General features: G+C 31.4%; 4 protein-coding genes across 6 annotated transcripts in view; 1 reads left to right on the top strand and 3 right to left on the bottom strand.

Annotated features, from left to right (window-relative positions):
- Positions 1-198: 198 nt before the first annotated feature.
- Positions 199-3,503, bottom strand: LOC148231362 (uncharacterized). 3 transcript variants are annotated; one of them, XM_088195256.1, is made up of 6 exons: positions 2,884-3,038; positions 2,748-2,812; positions 2,613-2,681; positions 2,449-2,542; positions 1,363-1,440; positions 199-1,287 (listed from the first exon to the last, which is right to left on the bottom strand). In XM_088195256.1, the coding sequence occupies exons 1-6, from the start codon at positions 2,912-2,914 to the stop codon at positions 362-364; spliced, it is 1,263 nt and encodes a 420-aa protein (XP_088051382.1). In that variant the 5' UTR covers positions 2,915-3,038; the 3' UTR covers positions 199-361. The 3 variants fall into 3 exon arrangements, 2 of the variants coding, with proteins under 2 accessions (XP_088051382.1, XP_088051383.1); XR_015811084.1 differs by having other exon boundaries at positions 1,235-1,287; positions 2,426-2,542; XM_088195257.1 differs by lacking the exons at positions 199-1,287; positions 1,363-1,440 and adding an exon at positions 3,161-3,503 and having other exon boundaries at positions 2,288-2,542; positions 2,884-3,070.
- A 727-nt stretch (positions 3,504-4,230) lies between these two features.
- On the top strand, positions 4,231-12,427 carry Gnf1 (germ line transcription factor 1). Its single transcript, XM_088195208.1, has 16 exons — positions 4,231-4,310; positions 4,425-4,532; positions 4,845-5,646; positions 5,714-5,823; positions 5,887-6,015; positions 6,076-6,856; positions 7,601-7,724; positions 7,845-7,969; positions 8,034-8,180; positions 8,238-8,312; positions 8,379-8,722; positions 8,847-8,998; positions 9,071-9,179; positions 9,251-9,396; positions 11,531-11,930; positions 12,136-12,427. Exons 1-16 carry the CDS (start codon positions 4,302-4,304, stop codon positions 12,205-12,207), a joined length of 3,633 nt encoding a protein of 1,210 aa, XP_088051334.1. The 5' UTR covers positions 4,231-4,301; the 3' UTR covers positions 12,208-12,427.
- Positions 12,426-12,825, bottom strand: NdufA3 (NADH:ubiquinone oxidoreductase subunit A3). The gene is made up of 2 exons (XM_088195270.1): positions 12,782-12,825; positions 12,426-12,712 (listed from the first exon to the last, which is right to left on the bottom strand). The coding sequence occupies exon 2, from the start codon at positions 12,708-12,710 to the stop codon at positions 12,498-12,500; it is 213 nt and encodes a 70-aa protein (XP_088051396.1). The 5' UTR covers positions 12,711-12,712; positions 12,782-12,825; the 3' UTR covers positions 12,426-12,497.
- A 1,741-nt stretch (positions 12,826-14,566) lies between these two features.
- The window catches only part of Sulf1 (Extracellular sulfatase Sulf1), a 45,658-nt gene continuing 40,936 nt past the window's right edge, over positions 14,567-19,288 (bottom strand). The window contains exons 10-16 of the mRNA XM_088195205.1: positions 18,973-19,142; positions 17,363-18,750; positions 17,033-17,144; positions 16,743-16,962; positions 16,393-16,677; positions 16,266-16,326; positions 14,567-15,403 (exon numbers count right to left, since the gene is read on the bottom strand). Of these exons, the coding sequence (XP_088051331.1) occupies positions 15,313-15,403; positions 16,266-16,326; positions 16,393-16,677; positions 16,743-16,962; positions 17,033-17,144; positions 17,363-18,750; positions 18,973-19,142 (2,327 nt within the window). The 3' untranslated portion in view covers positions 14,567-15,312. The remainder of the gene's footprint in view (positions 15,404-16,265; positions 16,327-16,392; positions 16,678-16,742; positions 16,963-17,032; positions 17,145-17,362; positions 18,751-18,972; positions 19,143-19,288) is intronic.

Below are 19,288 nucleotides of genomic sequence, written 5' to 3'. Positions count from 1 at the left end.
CTAGAAATCCTGAGCAAAACTTAATTGACCCACTTCTTTATTCAGGTATTAACTAAAGCAGGCCTTCATTAGCTTACCACTCCGTTCTAAGATAAGAAAATGTCTGTAGTTTATATACTGATTAAAACACATATCACAAAATGTATAATATATAATATATTTATATAAAAATGCATTATATTTATGTATAATAATAAAACTATTAAACAATTTATTAAATAGTAACTTTATATTAAAATAATCTTATGAACTGATAATATGGCACATAGTGTTTATGGCGTTGTTTCGTGGAACCATATGACTGTTATACGAGGTCTGGGTGTAATGTGTAGAAACTTAGTTTTACCAGAAGAAACATAATTTATATGATCAGAAAATGTAAAGATTTTGAATTCTCTTGCGCTTGTTCTGTGTTAACTTCTACACTTTCTCCTCTATGAGTTTTCAAATGCTTTACGAGATACTGTTTGGTTTTGAGACCTTTACCACATATAGCGCATATAAAATTAGAAGAAATAGAGTGTACGTACATGTGACTGTTCAGATACGGTTTAGTCTTGAACATCTTTCCGCAAACCTGACACTTAAATTCATACTCCTCTGAATGCAAAAGTAGATGTCGGTTAAGATTGCTGAGAAACTTGAACGATTTCTGACAATGCAGACATTTATTTTTGTCGCTGTGGTGGTATTTCATATGCGTCGAATACTCCAGTTCGTTTTTAAACAGTTTTACTTTTGTGCACAGTTCGCATTTGTAGTTGAAAATGAATTTGTGCACTGTCATATGCAGCTTTAGGTCTTTCTTACGGTGGAACGTTAGAGGACAATGAGCACATTTAAAGTCGCGATACTTGATGTGGACATATAGAGCCTTCCTGGATTTAAACGCTTTTTCGCATTTGGGACATTTGTAATCACGAGAGGTCGCATGGATTTTTTTATGATTCGATAAATATCCCTTCGATGTGAATTTTCTTTCGCAGATGTCGCATTTGTACTTGTACTCTTTCTTATGCACGTCCATATGAGTCGATAGTTTAGATTTATTTTTAAATACTTTGTTGCACTCTTCGCATTTGAAATTGAAACTTTCATGATTGATGGCGTGATTTAAAAGTTGCTTTTTAGAATTGAAATATTGGCCGCATATGTCGCAAATGAGGTCTTTTAAATTTAAGTGAATGGTCATATGCCTTTTGAGGTAATATTTAGTTTTAAATACTTTTCCGCATATATTACACTTACAGATTAATAAATTTGGTGAAATTGGCCTTTCAGAATCACCTGAAAAGTAACAAGAATCAACGCAAATTAATAAAGTTATACAGCTATATGTTTTCATTGAATAAAAAACAGTACCTATTTTATTTTCAGAATTTTCTTTTCCCAGCCGATCACTAGTATTTTTATCGAATTCTTTTTTAACATTGCATACTTCTGAAAACATTTATTTATTTAGTTATAATTATTATATTAGTATAGTTTAGTATTAATATGTATACAAATGAGTTTTATTCTTTAAGTTTATAGTGTAAAATTTAATATTTATTGATTGCGATCGTGAACTTACTGTAATGCTTATCATTATCATTAAAATGTAATGTTTTTTGTTGAATTATCTGTCAGCAAATGTATTATTGGTATTTTGTGTATACTGAATGTAACACAAAATTGAACATGATTTGTCTTTAAGCTAATTCCTGCCACATCTAACTACTGTCGTAGATATTATAGTGGCTTATTTATTACAATGGCAAGGAAAAATGGGAAATGAATCTCTTTGAAGCGAAAAGGCAAATCACTATAGTCTATTTATTTTCAAGAGTCAGTGCGCAAGAACATTGTTTAACGCGTAATCAAAATGTGCTCTTAAATTTCTGCCTTGTGCTTGGTCGTTCACAATGAAACGATTGATCTTACGGCGAACGACCAATCACAGGGCAGAAATTTAAAAGCACGTTATGATTACGCGTTAAACAATGTTCTTGCGCACTGACTCTTGAAAATAAATAGACTATAGTAATCAGTATGATTTTATAAACACTCGTTTTTAAACATTGTCTCAATTATATACATAAATTCAATGCCTTTACAAACAACCAATTGCAGTTTTAGTGGATAAAAGAGTTACCAATCTTCAGGCGCAAAAATCTTATATAATATAAATATATATTTATTATTGATTTTTTATGTTGAAGGGCTATATTTTTTATAGTAGATCAATTAGATAACTGGTAGCTTCTTCTTCGTCCATTATCTCGTCGATTTGGGTAGAGTATTAATATAATGCATTTAGTTTAATTTATTATATAAATATCTAACAATTATTTTTAAAAATGCAGCAAATTTCATATCATTTGTAATAAAAATTGGCGAAAAGTAATATGATAATTATTTAAAAAAGACAAGCTCATTTGTGCACCTAATGAACGTATCATTTCTGACCAATTTCAATTCCTTGTTCTAATTTTGTTCCTGAATCTTCATTATCATTTTCTTCGCTGGCACTACTGCTGTACTCGACTTTTACTTCTTTATGCTAAAATCAAAAGTATATATTTTGTAAATATATGGAATAAATTTCAGCGATTACAAATGTTTCCAATTACCTGAATTAGATAGTTGACTTTGGTATGAGATTCTGAACTGCTCTCTGGGTTTTCATCGACACTTTCACACTTAAAATAATATAATTGAATTCTTTTAGCGTCCAATACTAAGCTTCGTGTAATATTTATAATTACCTTGATGGTATTTTGGATTGTAACGAAATATTCAAAAGTTTCGTTCGGATGTTCCTCATCAGGTTCTGTAAATCATGACCGTTATAAAGTAAACCCGCTAATGTAAAAGAAATGATAATAATAATATTAGTATTACCCGCTTTGATTCTAACACATTGAATTGACATCTTATCTGTTCATCAAAAAAATGTTTGTATTATTTTCTAATCGGATCAAATGTCACATCAGCGTTTAACCGTTTGGTCTTAATAGTTTATTTGCTCGTCCATATTTTTTATCTTCTATAATTAAATGATGTCACGCAATAGCAAATTTATTGTATTCTACAAACAACCGAATCGTAAATTAGTGCAAAAGATTTTCGATTATATTTAAGGCTCATTAAATGTGTTAAAATTAGAAACTAAACTTACTTATATTTATGTTGTTTTTGCTATTATTCTATGTGTTCACTATCGGCTAAAGCTTTCGCGCTATAAAAATGACAATTAGCCACTGGCTCAATCTATGCCGGATGATGGTGGGAATCCGTATGTTCCGTACAAACTCGAATTAGTTTTTTTTGTATAAGACAATTTTTGCAGTTAGCGGTTGAAACTTTGGCAACGGAATGGTGGCGGGTGGCAATTTGACACAGATTGAGCCGCTGCAGTAGTGTTTTATTGAAATATTTTAAGTTGTTTACAGGGTTTACAAAGTGCGGGGCGCATGCACGACGGCACGCGTCCGAATCGATTGACAGTTGCCAGTCGAAAGAATAACCGTCCGCCAGTGCTACCCAAGTGCCGCCAAGTTTTGGCCATAACAAATCTAGGCTCCCACATAAACATTTTGCCAGCTCTTGAATAGGTGCTTCAACTGCACTAACAATTGGCATATTGTCAGTGCAGTTGAATTGGAAAGATATCTCATCACACGCACCTGATTCGTACGTACGTATTGCAAAAAATATTTTTTAGTCCCCTAACTACACGCACCGAATTTACTGTGTTATTTGAGGTCTACTGTACTTGTAAAAATAACATGTTTTTATTTGATACTTATGTACTTCTCCTTTTCTCGAATTCAGGATTGAAAAATATCGTCACCTTTTTTATAATTTTGAGAATAAAATATATTTGATTGTAGTGTTCAATAATAAAAGATAATAAAAACGTTACGTCGGCGCAAATGCACTTAATAGTTGAAATTTACGGGCTATTGCGAATTGCAATTGACGTGCACGTTATAGATAAGCATATGTCATTAAGATAAGCTTCCCCTCGGTGCCGATTTAAGAGATATAAACTACCATTAATAATTTTGAAAGTTTTGGACTACTCCGCTTTAGACGGTGCTAAGAAAATATTTACATAATCTAATAATTTGAAAGCTATTTTTGTAATTTATACTGTGCAAAATGTAGGTTATATATATTTATAAAAATAACGCGTTTTGTTTTCAAGTATAATTAATTGGTTGGAAAATAATTCGTTATGGCCTCAACAATAAAAAAGGCATTCGCGCGGAATATCCTTAGCTGTCAGATAGGAAGAACCGTTGGATGTTTTCAGCATGTCGGGGGTAATTGTGCAATTTTGTTACGTTTGTTATTAGAAAATTAATCATTTTAATAAAAATACGTATATTTACATTCATCATGTGTATATTTATGAGCTATTGCGATTTTAATTTCAGGATATAAGATCATATTTTTCCCAGGGTGCTAAGCCAAATGCACCTAAAGTCGAGAGTAGTAAAAATGTTAGAAATACTCGTGCATCACCGAAAAAATCGATCGAAAAGGTAATTTTGACTTTTGATTAGATTGTATTGAGGTGACCAGATGTCTTCCTTTGAGGAAGATTGACCACCTTTAACAAAAATTTTCGATATGACATTTTTAGCTTGCAGTAATTTGTCCTCAAATAATTAAAGTCTGAGATGGCCTTTGAACAAAAATTTCCTAAATTACTTTTTTGGTTCACACATTTTATTCTCCAACATAAATTTCCAATATGATATTTTTTTATTTTTAGCGTCGTCCTTAAGTCTGGTCACCTTATTATATGTATGTTTGTCTATTAATTACATTAAAAATTGCGTTTAATTGCTTAGAATAAGAAGAAAAAACGAAAAATAGTCGATTCAGATTCAGATACGGATAATTTCGAACCAAAAATTAAGAAGACATCTGTAGAGACCGGCAGTAAAAAACAAAATGGGAATAGTACAAAGATAGAAAAGAAAGAGGTCAGCCTAAGTGATGTATTTTCAAAGACACCGATCCATAGGATCGTTTTGCCTGTTATAAAATCTAAAAATATACCTAAAATCACAACAGAAGAAAGCATTCATGAAAACGAAGATTTTGAAAAGGAACTACTTAACCTGGATCTTGATGAAAAACTGGAGAAAACTGATAAATTTGAAACAATGCCTACACATTCGGATATAACTGATCGTCTTAAGTTAGAAAAATTCAAGTCCGAGGGTAAGAAAGAATCTAAAGTAAAGGACGAAATTGATACACCGACAGCAAATGAAAATGATATTTCCATCATTAATAAAAAAGATGATACGAAAACAACTCCAAAGGATAAGAGTAATAAATCTATATTTAAACAAAACAAACATGCGAATAAAAAGTCGCCCAATTTAAACAAACAATCGGCTTCCTTTAAAAATGAACTTCCAGAGAGAAGTACGCCTGAAAAGAAAAAAGATTTTAAACTATTCATGGATGACTCTCTTTCCTGTATAGATGATTCTATGTCTGAGGAAATTAGTTTATCAAATGACAAAAATAAATCTGAAAGTAAAAGATCCAATTATATATCCCCAAATAGAAAATCTAACATAATAAAGACTCCTACTTCGGAGAAGAGCAGAAAACGAAAGCTAAATGAAACTATGACAGGTATTATTTTCGTTAAATACTTTTATATTCCCCGTATAAAATATTTATAAAAATACTTAACAATTAGAACTAACTGATGAAGAACGTCACGAAAGGATGAGGTACAAAGCATTATTATTTAAGAATTATAAAAACCGACCTGCCCCAAAAAATCTCGGTGCTAAAGAAGTTCCTAAGGTTTTATATTAACTTATAATTTATTTATTTATTGTGATATTTTAAAATTTTTATTATGTTTAGGGATCTCCGAATTGTTTGAAAGGATTTGTATTCCTTGTCACTGGGGTTTTGGATTCTTTCAATCATGAAGATATCGATGATATTGTCAAAAATCATGGCGGCGAAATTAAGAAATCCGTGACTAAAAAAGTATATTGAATCTAAATTAAAATAATTTATTTATGAATTTAATATAATATGTTTGTTTAGGTGACTCATTTGGTTTGCGGCGATGATCCTGGTCCGAGTAAAACTGTTAAAGCTGAAGAACTAGGCGTTAAAATAATTTCAGAGGATGAATTTCTAAGTATGATTAAAGATGTAAAATCGCCAAATAAATTTCCGTTCAAGCAAGAGGAAAATAATAAAAAGCAGAGTTTCGAAAGAAAACGTACTAGAAGCGTAACGCCTAAAAAAGAAAGGACCGGAAGCGAATCACCCAATAAAAAGAGTTCTTCTCCAGTAAAAAATATCTCAAAGACTGAATCTTTAGCTAAAAACAGATCCAGGAGTAAAACACCTGTTAAGAAGAATACGAAGAACGAATCTCCCATTACAACGCGGTCCAAAAGTAAAACTCCAATTAAAAATAGCACAAGTAGCGAATCTCTATTTGAAGACACTTTTGTTAAAAAAAACAAAAGGAACGAATCTCCAATTGAATTGTTGACCAAGAGTAAAAATCCAGTTAAAAGTGGCATGAAAAGCAAATCTCCATTTAAAAATACATCCAAGAGTAAAACTCCCGTTAAAACGAAAAATACAGTGAGAGAATCTCCAAATAAATCGCGAAGCAAGAGTAAAAGTAACACGAAGAGAGAATCTTCATTTAATGATTCAACTGAGATTAAAACTCCCGTTAAAATATCTTCAAAGAGGAAATCTCCGAATAAAAAAAGCAACAAGAGTGAAACACCTGCGAAGAAAAGTAAAAAAACAATTAAAGTAGAGGATGATTCATCTTCCGATTCAAAATTTGTCGAAACAGAAGGTAAAATTCTAAATATATAAAATAATAAAAATTTTGGGCACAAGTTTGGGCTGCCTTTATGCACCACATCATTTCTTAGATGTTTGTTTTTTGCTGTGACAACTTGGACCGCCTTAAACATTTTTCCAGCTTTTTACAAAATATATTTATTTTATAATGGCCAATACACTATAGACAATTTTTCACTCCAAAAAATGTCTGTAGTGTATCTAAATCTAATATGGGGATATACAATTTTATATGTGGCCCACAGTTATGATGTATTTCCAAAATGGCTCGCAAGATAATTTGGGTTGGCTACCCAAATATTTAAAATGCGCTCAAATTCATGTGAATTGTGTTAATACACATTATGACCCATAAGAATATATAGGTAACATTAACTTAAAACTCATTTCTACTTATAAAATTAATTAACATTTCCACTCGTTATGCATAAACATATTTTGAAAACCCAAAAAAAATGCTGCAATCTTCTGAATATTTATGATCCAATAAAAATATTACATGAAAATTAATATTCTCTTTTTCTAATGATAAAAAATGTATTTTTTTTTACATAATCAATGCATAAAAATATTTAAAAAAAAAACACTGCAATGCAAAATTTTAAAGAGAAATAAATAAAAGTATCTATTCCTCAAATTTTGCATTGCAGTGTTTTTTTTTAATATTTTTAATTAATTACAGTACTTGAGGTATATTAGTATTTTATTAATAGCAATTTATTTATTGCTTTTGCAGCTGAATCTCTAAATGCTATTAAACAATCCGAGTTGAATAACAATTTATCTTTAACTGAGAAGTATCGACCTACAACCTTAAAACAGATCATCGGACAACACGGAGAAGCTAGTTGTGCTTCGAAGTAAATATAAATAAATTATTAATATAAAAGTAACATTATTACTTTTTAATTTTAATAATTTTTAATAATATAAGATGAATGTACTCCTTGGATCTTATTATACATATTATATATTTGTAGATTAAATAAATGGCTCTCCAAATGGTATCAAAACAGAAAGATCAAACACAGTGCTCCAAATCCTTGGAGCAAAGGCGACGGTGGTTATTATAAAGCGGCGCTTTTGTGTGGACCTCCTGGTGTTGGTAAGTTTTTTTTATTAGTTTGTATCTAAATCTATGAGAATATGTTTCAATTTGATGTATTTAGGCAAAACGACGACAGCGAACGTCATATCTAAAGAACTCGGGTTTGACGTGATTGAATTTAACGCTTCAGATACGAGAAGCAAGACGCTTCTCAAAGATCAGATATCTGAGCTCACAAAAACAAATACTCTATTTGGTTATATGCATGGTAATTAATTATATAAATTATTCAATCAAATTGTCATTTAATACGAGTGCTTTTTAGGTAAAAAATCGGTGACTAAAAAGCATGTGATTATTATGGACGAAGTTGACGGAATGGCCGGAAATGAAGACAGAGGTATAAAAGCTACATTTTGTGTTTGATTTTAAGTTTGTTCATTGATCGTAATTTATGTGGCTTTAGGGGGAATGCAGGAGCTTTTGTCGTTGATAAGAGAAACCTCAATACCGATCATTTGCATATGTAACGATAAAACGTTGATGAAGATGCGATCATTGGTTACCAATACTTTCGATTTAACGTTTAGCAGACCGAAGGTGGAACAGATTAAAAGCGCTATAAGATCTATTTGCTTCAAAGAATGCATCAAAATACCGCAAGATTCGTTCAACGAGATCATAATTGGGGCTTCGCAAGATATGAGACAGATCCTCAATTTGCTGTCGATGTGGTCTGTCAACAATAAGAATCTGTCTTCAGATTCCATATCGAGAGATTCGAAGCTGATTAAGAAAGATATGAAAATGGTATTGTGTAAAAAACATTTTATGATAACATTGTCGATTCCGGAATAATTTCAATATCATTACTCAAATTTTTCTCTATTTATATAATTTATTTTCTCTTCTCAACTATTTATTATAATTCAAGGGACCCTGGACGGTTCTACGATCAGTTTTTACTGAAGACGAACATAAAAAAATGAACATATACGATAAAAGCGATTTGTTCTTTCACGATTACAGTTTAGCACCGTTGTTTGTTCAACAAAATTATTTGAAAGTCATTCCTCATTGCTCCAAGTTAGTTACTTTATGTTGATTGAATTATTTCAGTGAATAATTATTGTCAATGTTAATTTTAATTCATTTTAGAAACTTGATACTAGAGCGTTTTGCTGAGACTGCCGATTCGCTGAGCATTGGCGATCTCGTAGAGGCGAAGATCAGAGGCTCTATGGCATGGAATTTACTTCCCGTTCAGGTATTTCACTATAACACATGTTACGATTCATATTTTAATATAGGGCATTGTATTTATCTTTTCGTTAACAGGCAATGTTTAGTTCCGTGATACCTGGCGCTAAACTATCGGGCCATATAAGCGGCACAATCGATTTTCCGACGTGGTTAGGGCAGAACTCGAGACAAAGCAAATTGAACAGACTCGTTCAGGAAATTAATTCTCATACTAAATTAAGGTATTATTTCCTTTTATTTGTGAAACTTGAAAGCAAGAATTGTGATCGTAATAATGCATTATAATTTAATTAAAAATATGTTTATTCACAAACCAAACTATGTTACGGAAAACATTCGTGCCACTATTTGAGCCTAGTTGTACATTATATTTTTAGGGGGCATAGCCCTAGGGGTGGTTAACGTCGCGGCCAATGAGACTTGTGTGAATCTAGGTAGACTTTTTATTAGTTATGTTTACATGCGACAATAGATGATTAATGATGAGACGTTTCTCCCAACTGCGGTGAAGTTGACGCAGGTGGTGATGTCCGTAGATGATTCTCAGGGCTCTTGTGTCTGCGTGCGGCGAGTGTCAGGTTTAATTCTTCGTGCGACTGGGTTTGGAAGTTCCAGGAGGGATCTTCAGGTCTGTCGGTGAGGGCGTGTAGCTGGTCCCTCCGGATGGCTACTGGTGACTGAGAGGCTCCTGGTGGATCAGCGCGTAGTTGATTCGTGCTGACTGTCTGCCATGGCTGTTTCTGACCATCTGCACTGGGTCGTCTACCCTCTACTCATCGGAGTCCGGGCTTATATTCTCTAGTGGTTGCACGCTTGCTGGCCAATCGCGTATGTGCATCGATCTTCTAGCCAATTGCTGCAGTCGCTTCGTAGAACTGGTGAAATCGGATATGCTTTTCGAAAGCGACTTTTTGCTCGTCCATGGTCTTTCGAATTAATCGGGAACAATCACGGATGTGGTGATTTATGGCATCCGTAGCCGTTTTGTCACAAAGGGACTCTCTTAACGACTCGTGTTGTGTGATCAAAAGAAATCCTTGTGCCATGATATTTGTTTTATTGTTAATGAATGATCGTTTTTGGTCAGTCATTAACAATGAGACAATGGCCCTTTCAAATGTGGACCTATCTGTGTGGTCGCAACATATATATTATACCAAAATAGTTATAATGAGCTTACATAAAAAAATGTGACTATAATATATAACAATGATACAATCTTATAATTTCAACATTTTAAACAAATCTTTATACATAAGGATTAGCACTAACACCAATTCATTGATATGTCAAATTTTAATTTAATATGAAAAAATTATAATATCGACAATGCTATAAGCTATTACAATATTTTGCTTATATGTATGTCTAAATATTATGAAAAAATTATCAAATAATCGTGAACCAATTAAAGATATATTTAAAATTATCTATAGATGACTACATTTTCTAATAATTAAAAATTTCCAATTTTTAATTATTAGAAAATGTCAATGAAGACTTTAATAATTTTATAAATAAAATTAAAACCGCTATAAGTAAAAGTAGATATAAAACCTCGACAAAAAGTTTCGATAATATAAATATTTCTCTTCACAAATGGAAGCTAGAACCTAGTATTATCTTAACCCAGAAAAAAATCTAGCTAGAAATGCTGTAACTGCTCATTGGAGAAAAATAAAAGTACAGTAGACCCCCCAATTACACGGTAAATTGGGGACGTGCTATTTGGATACTAAAAAATACTCGTACAATTTTTTGAAATACATACGTACGAATCAGGCGCGTGCAGTAAGTCCCTTTGGCTCGCTCACACATAAAGTAACTAGCATCCAAATAGCACATCTCCAATTTACCGTGTTATTGGGGAGGACTACCTAGTAGAAAGTAGACTAGATTACTATAATAAAAAGAGCAATGATGCAAATAATAACCAATTTAAAACATAGAAAAATATTTAAACAATTATCAAAAATAATCCAAAAAATTAAAATGAGAAAAAAGTTATTCTAAATATGAATGGAGTTTTAATTACAGATAATAAAAAATAGCCGATCAATTTAATAAATATTTCATCTAATTGGAATATTTCTATCAGATTAAATATAAATCAACATTGATGATATAAATACTATCACAAATATGGCTCAAGTTAATAGATATATTTATCATGTCATTAATGCCATGGGAGTAGAACCTCCCCTAATTCTGAGAGAGAATTGCAATATAAGCACTAACACGGCATCCAAATAATTTGGAACAATGTATAACAATTCTTGTGAGACCATTGCAGAAAATACTAATTTTTGCTTTTATTATCTTAATTTGATTTTATAATAATATTATAATTTTCAGCACGTCTGGATCGAAGCAATCCATCAGATTAGATTATGCGAAGCATATTCGTGATGCTATACTGAAACCGTTGTCCAAAGACGGTATAGGAGGTGTCGATAAATCGATTGAAGTATTGGAGTCATATCATTTGTTGAGAGAAGATATGGAATCGTTAGAAGAACTAACCAAATGGAATAGAAGTAGCCTATCTAAAGACATTATCATCGACTCGAAGGTTAAATCGGCACTTACGAGAAAATACAATAAAACTGCGGCACCGTTGCCTTATTCTCAGATCAATGTAAAGAAGAGTAAAGCACAAAACAAAGACACAGATATAGACGAAGCTGTGGATGCTGAAAACGTTGAATGCGAAGAAGAAGAAAATAGTGACATTGAAAACGACGCTATGATTAAAGTACGTATTTTTATTTAATCTATCTTTTTATAATAATGAACCAACTAGCTGTTGGTACATCACGATATTGAGCGACCGACAGATAGTGAATATGTGTAAAAAAGTAGCGCACATGATTCGTTAACATGAGAAAGTAAAGTGCCGTGCCGAACGTCTTGAAACAATTATATATGTATATAATTAATTTGTTTTTATTTTATTTTAGAAATCAATTGAACCGAGCAAAGGAGCGAAAACCGTTAAATCAAAAAAACCTAAGGCTAATAAAAAAAAATGACCGATTAAAAAAATACTCACACTCACCACCGAGACGAAGTTCCTGTTCTTATTATTAGTATTATTATTTATACTGTTGTAATACATTTCCGTTAATCAAAATCTGGTAATGTATATATGAAAAATTTCATTCATTGAAATATTTTATACTTGAATCTTAATTTTTTATTATGTCTTTATGCATGTCTACATTTTAGTATTAATAAAACAAATCCAAACTATTATTTGAACTATAATTTTATTATATCAACACATTTTTACACAAATTGGTTGAGATGCATAGGAGTTAGGTTAGTCTTTGTGAACGAGGCCCACGCGAGGATCATCAGGGCGGATCACAATGTAAGAGTATTTGTAGCGATGGTTGTTTAATGTTTGATCGTCTGTGTTGAGCAAGGATACGGTTGCAATTCCTGCGGTAGCGAGAGCGATGACGGTGGTCAGGATGACCTCTGGAATCTCGTTCCATCCTTGCCTCGCCAGCGCTACTAACTTAGACGCCATCTCTAACGAAGAGGGTACAAAATTTATGATATATTTCAAAATAAACGTAATAAATGAGGTGGAATGCGTACTGTCTCTTTACGCAACTGACAGCTCTGATTTGGTCCTAGCACTCAATATTTCAAGTATGTATTACATAATTTCGGTAGGTAATTAAATAGGATAAAAATTCAATTTAAATGTGACTCGACTCATGAGTATTTCGAGATTCAAACAAATTTATTTTTAAAAATTTGCTTAGAAATACGAGCAAAAAACGTATTGCGTAATTTAAAAACAAACTTTGTCATTAATTTAAGTAAATTGTAATTAATTTATTTCAATTTTCTTTATTTGATAGGAAAATTGATTTGATATACGAGTAATTTTAGTTACGAGTCTATCGTGTAATGAATTAAACTTCTCTAGAGTTAAGGCACCACCGGAATAATAAAATACGTTCAATTTAATTCTAAATGATGTAATTTGCTTCATAAATACATATACCATTTCTTTATTGTACCTGGAGTAATTTAAAACATAGCTTTCGAACATTTTTAATAAAAACATGAGTTATTAAACCTATAAAACTTGACTGGCTATCTTTTGCCCCACTGAAAAAGCTGAAATGACGTCCTTGACGATAGTGATTAAAATAATCGTTGTTAGATAGATTTTCAACATCCGATAATTAAGGTGACTAGATTTTGAAAAAAATAACAAAGAAGGGCACTAAAAAAGTCATCTGGGAAATTTTTGCTCGAGGAGGACAAAGAAGGGCAAACATTTTGAGTGTTGTGACGTCTGGTCAATAACGATATTTGATATTGCACTAAAAAATAATTCATTCTAGTTTTCTCAACAAAAATATAAATAAAATACACAAATTAATACAACTATCTGTTTTATAAATATTTAAAAAAAATAAAGATCAATTTTCAAATATATAAGTTACTATAACTTGAATATTGATTAAATTACTAAAAAAAATATTTTAAATAAATTTTTATGGTCGTACTATAGAAGTTTATGACTAATAAAACATGAACCATTATAGTTTGTTTCGACCACAAGTTTGACAGTTCGCTTTTATATTTGAGTTGAAAATGTCAGAAAATTTTCAAGTTTTGAAATGTTTTAAATGCTTCATATTTCAAGTAAAAATTATTGTTCAATTAACATATTGTAAATTGTACAATTCAATATATTTATATGTACTGATTATAGGTCCATTTCATTAAGAAAGCTAAAAAATGGGTTTGCAACATGTGCGGAAATAAGCAGTCAACAATAAGAAATTACGGCACAGGAACGTCGAGAGAATGCAGATTACATGTTCAAACGTTGAATAAAATGAACATTGAGGGGAGCGTAGAAGCTACGAGCGATGAATCATTAGAACATATAAGTAATGTAGAAACTAAACACGTCAAATCAAATTCGATCAATAAATGGTTGAAGTATATCGAAGATGAAGTAAACGACAAAGATGCAGATAATGACTCATTTACGAGTGAAATTAAATATGTTTTAAATACTCCAGAAAAGAAATTAAAGAGAAAGCGGTGTGGCGAGGATAATAATGAAGATACAAATGATATAAATGAAGATTTTGAAGGAGAAGTATCGCAAAAAAAGAGTTGTCAAATAGTATATAAAAATAAGGAAGAATTGGATATAAAATGTGAGACAATCCAAAAGTCAAATAAATGGGACAAATATATAGATGCTGATTTAAAAGATTATAGCATTAGTGGTGAGAATGAATACATTGATACGATTAAAAAAGGAGTAATATTGTTTGAAGAAAAAAATTATAACGATGACGAGTTAGATGATATATTAAATTTTAATTAAGTAAATAATACAACTGCATGTTTTGCTTTATTTGTGCTTTATTCAACTATGATTTATACATTATAAACCTATATTTACAATACAATAATAAATATGAGCTACCAAAATAAAAAAATAATTTAAATAAATTCGGATAACTTATACTCTATATATAATATTATAGATTGATACGATTCAATAAATAAAAATATACATTGAGTTATTTTAAATTGCATACTAAATTTCGATATATTATTTGGAATAATTCTTTGAAATAACTCACATTTCATATTACGTACAACTAAAAATAATAAAATTAAACATTACATGGCTAAGAATAAGCATATAATTATAAATATGTACATACATTAGTGTATATTACAATTGAAATTCACACCTAAACTTTGATTCTAATAACCACATAGTCTCGAACATTATAACTGCTACAACATAGCGACTGTTTCTATCGATTTTTGCTGTCATCGAGACAAGCTCTATCACTATTACATATAAAACATTCTAACACTAATTTCACATATATATAATAAATATGTATATATTAAATTTTTTTATTCTTTATATGAACACACTTGCGTAGGAGTATTTATTAGAAAAGAAACGTTTTTAGTAACCTAGTTCACTTTCACTGTTTATTTTGCGTTGAGATTTAAACTTAAATTCTTGTCAAACAAGACTTAGATATTGATATAATTTTATATCACATTCGTAAAAAAGACACATCATTTTTAATACTGAACAATTCTTTGACGGTTGCTGGGCATCATTATCACTTGTAATGTCGGTGGTGATCTGACCTATGCTTGAGTCTCTCTCTTTCGTTTCTGTTTGAGTTCCAGGGTTTACGTTTACGCCATTGCCTGAAAAATAATAATTATTTTATAACTTTGCATTAATAGATAAATCCTCAGCTACAAAAATGAGATTTTTTTTTTTCAAACAATTTTTAATGGTCAATTGACCATTGAAGAAAATTATAACTTGTCTAAAATATCGTCTGACGATTTATTTTGCCAATTATTTGTTATACTCATTCAGAGTAAAAAGATCACATGAATGGATCTCAATTATTCGTAGTTTTTAACTATTCGAATATTGAATAAAAATGGATGAAGTATTCGAATATATTCCTAATTATTTTCTCGGTTTTTATCGATATTTATTTATTTAATCAATTGCCTGTATAATATTATATTATTTAATTAATAATAATTATTTTAATAAATCATTAATAACTTATGTTAAACTTTTTGAATTTTATAAAATATGCATAACACAATACAATGCTAATTACTGACCAGCGAGAGCATCAAAAAGAAAATGCTTAATTTATTATTACATACATTTTGATCAGGAACGTCATTTCAGCTTTTTCAAATCACCAGAATTGCACTTTAAAAACATAATTTTATCCAATTTATTGTATATATTTACAATAGCTATTAATATTTGGAATCCATTTGTATACATAAAGATCAGATTCGTTTGACTTGCGATATAAGAGTGTTGATCAAAGTATATTCAAACCGAATTTTGGTCAACAGGAGAGCGCAAAAACAATTATCACTTCTCAGAAGTAAAAAATTCACGTCAAAAGCAATAAAATCGTGTCAGTGCCATCGCAGTGGGAACGCTCGATAACGAGCGTTACCATTATACTATACTTAATTTATTTTATTAAATTAATGTTTACATTTTTTTAAATAGTATTTATCTACATACTTTGAGTTCTTTCCTCGTGAATTGTTTTCAGTCCCGATGAGTCTCAATGCAGATGGTGCAGCTATTAGAATATTAATAAAAAATATTTAATATTAAATTATATGTATTAAAAAAAGCAATCATCTACCTAATGAAATGGCTGAGGCGGCAGCTGCCGAAATCGGCGTTATTTGTCCCACAATAGGACCTTCATTGTACTGATTATTTATAACAGAGTTTCTCCCATTGGACTTCCAATGATTGTGCCCATTACCGCCTCTGTTATTCGAATGCTCGGAAACATGATTCTGATGGTTACTACCAGAATGACACGATCGTCCCTTACATCGTTTTAATTCTTCAAGTTGATTGTGGAGGAATACTTTTTCACTTGCCGTGAGATATTTTTCTCTATTCTGAGTCTCAAATGGGTCTGTAAAAAATACATCAAAACATTTACAGAACTGTTCGGATATTCAGTAAATATATTATCATTACCTATTCTTAAATTATAAAATGTAACTAATCCGGTTACGAATTCACAGTATAAAAAGTTGTGTGTTGAGTTTATTGTTCTCAAACAGGAGTACGTATTGTTGTTGGCATTCATGCAGAAGCAAAATGGACCTAAATTCCAACGAGGCTCAGTTCTCCAATGGTCGTTATCGTGACTGAAGCAGTTCATTTTTTCTGATAGACATTCCTTAACGGGTCTGCTCTGCAATTAGATAAAATATATTAGATCAATAGATCATAGATAAAATATATCACGGATTATATGTATTTACTCTTCTTCGAGCTTTACGTTGCCGTTTCTTGATCCTAGCTTCTTTTAAGCGTCTTCTCTCCTCTCGTGCAAGTTCTTCGGGTCTGCTCAATCCATTTCCTCTATGCACATTCCTAAAAATTAAGCATATTTTTCACCATATAGATTCAATTAATTTATTTAAAAGTAAAATTATGCTTGATTTTTTTGTTAATTTAGATAAAATTTCTTTGAAATATTCCAAAAATAAAATTGACGATATTAAAGAGCAAAAGTAATAATATGAGATCAGATTATAAATCGACTTGTTTTATCTTTGTGTCAAAAAGTACAATAATGCAATGTAACTTACTTGTCTGATTCACAATAGCACATGTGTTGATCTTCATTATCAATATAAAATGGCTGGAGTCTTTCCTGTTCGCCGTCGATAAATTTACTCTGATTAAAATCTCTGTTTTTAGATTCTCTAAACAATGATATATCTAATCTAGTCGGTCCCAACGCGTTAGATATTTTATTAGCATTTTCCGACTTATCCAAATCATCGTAGCTCAAAGTACTGAAAGTTTTCATGAAATGCTTCGTGTTTTGTGTTGACGTTTCAACCGTGTCGTTAACGATGGACAGCAGAGACGAATAATTTTGATCTATAAAGTATTTATCTTCATCGGTTGTATTTTGAACGTTAATATACCTCTGGAACTCTTCGGTATCATTATTGATCGAATCAAACTCAATCTTGTTATCAACCAGTGGCTTTGAAATATCGTCGAATATAATACTTTCTTCAGTCGTACTCGAAGATGTGCTCTTCCAATCTTCTTGCGAATCGTTTAATTGCGAGATCTGCGGGATCTGCTTATCGATATTTTCGTTCAACTGCTTCGATTCGTTATACTCCGCATAAAACGTATCTATCACACTTTCCATTTTAGGACGAATGATATTCTCAGTGGTTTCAATTATAACATCTTCGTTCAACTCATTAGAACTTCTCTGTTCATTATCCTCACTCTTCAATTGACTCTTATAATCCTGATCCAGCGAATCTTTTTGATTTGTATTATGATGCGATATCGTTTCGGGAGTCGTTAAATACGATTGATTAGTTAAATCGGTGTTATCCGGCCTCGATTCTTTCAAATGTCTCCTGATCTCCTTCAAATCTTCAAGTTTGATTTTTAACCGCCTGATCTGATCTTCAATCGATAGTCTATTTGCTTGCCACGTTTTCAAATCTTTATAAACCGCCTTCGAACAATTCACTTTGCCGTTCCATTCGACTTTGCATTCTAAATTGCCCGTTTTATTATTGAATACTACTCTACGCTTTGATTCGTTGTAAGTTGAAGATACTCTAGTGTGTGAACTTTTAGTGCTTCTCTTCGTTCTTTTGCTATCTTCGTCCATAAAAATATTATACGATGAAATCAAATCTTCTGTATCCTTAATCTCTTGCGATAGAAATACTAAAGTATTTTCTAAGCCTTCTAAGTACGAATCGTCATTAGAGTAATCGTTATTTAAATGAGCAACACTATGATGATTTTCAAGTATATTTTCCACTGATTCTATGTTGTTTTGTATATTACGTTTGTTTCTGATTAAGTGCGATTGTTTATCGAACTTATTTTGAGTTGGATTGCTATGGTAGTTTCCATTTGTTTCTAATCTAGTATAAACAACACCACCGGGAGTAAAACAAGCACATTTTTTACTGTTGACTTTGATTTCAGTCTGAAAAAGTAATATTAAATTTATTATATCTGCTTATCAGGCGTGGGCGGTGAGATACTTTCCCTCTCTATCGCTCGCGTGTTAAGTGACGAGAGTGAGTGACAGATAAGAGCATGCCCTTATCTTTCATTCACTCTCATCACTTAACATGCGAGCGACCGAGAGGGAAAGTATGGCACCGTCCGCCCCTGCTACTTATGTAAGTATTAAATGATTATGTACCTCATATTTACACTTGTGTCTTCTCCAACGTCCATCTATTAGCTCGCATCTCCATCTTTGTCCGTGTGTGCAAGGTCTTTGAAGCGCAGGAGAAGAACAAGCTTGAGCCAAACGAGCAGCTCTACCGCCTCCCACTATACGTGGCAAAGTATTATCCAGTTGTTCTGTACCTGATAGATAAATATATGTTTAAATAATAACACTAATAAATTTTACTATAAGGTGCCTTTATAAAAATAGTTATATTTTAACACTTATGCTAAAATATTCTCAAAAATGGTTTTCAATTACGTTTTTAGTATTGATTATCATCAAC

This window comes from Plectrocnemia conspersa, unplaced genomic scaffold (genome assembly GCF_051122295.1).
Source record: "Plectrocnemia conspersa isolate PC_06_02 unplaced genomic scaffold, ASM5112229v1 ptg000010l, whole genome shotgun sequence".
NCBI lineage: Eukaryota > Metazoa > Arthropoda > Insecta > Trichoptera > Polycentropodidae > Plectrocnemia > Plectrocnemia conspersa.
This window is presented reverse-complemented; position numbering and strand designations above follow the sequence as displayed.

Bases quoted from the DNA above. Each gene is read 5' to 3' on its own strand.
- Gnf1 (XM_088195208.1), top strand. The intron at 4,533-4,844 runs GTAATTTTGACT...TTAATTGCTTAG, and splicing joins CGAAAAAATCGATCGAAAAG to AATAAGAAGAAAAAACGAAA. The intron at 9,180-9,250 runs GTATTTCACTAT...TTTCGTTAACAG, and splicing joins GGAATTTACTTCCCGTTCAG to GCAATGTTTAGTTCCGTGAT.
- LOC148231362 (XM_088195256.1), bottom strand. From the start codon at position 2,914: ATGTCAATTCAATGTGTTAGAATCAAAGCGG. The intron at 2,543-2,612 runs GTAATTGGAAAC...TTTTGATTTTAG, and splicing joins AAGTCAACTATCTAATTCAG to CATAAAGAAGTAAAAGTCGA. The intron at 1,441-2,448 runs GTCAGAAATGAT...AAATGTTTTCAG, and splicing joins AGAACAAGGAATTGAAATTG to AAGTATGCAATGTTAAAAAA.
- NdufA3 (XM_088195270.1), bottom strand. From the start codon at position 12,710: ATGGCGTCTAAGTTAGTAGCGCTGGCGAGGCAAGGATGGAACGAGATT.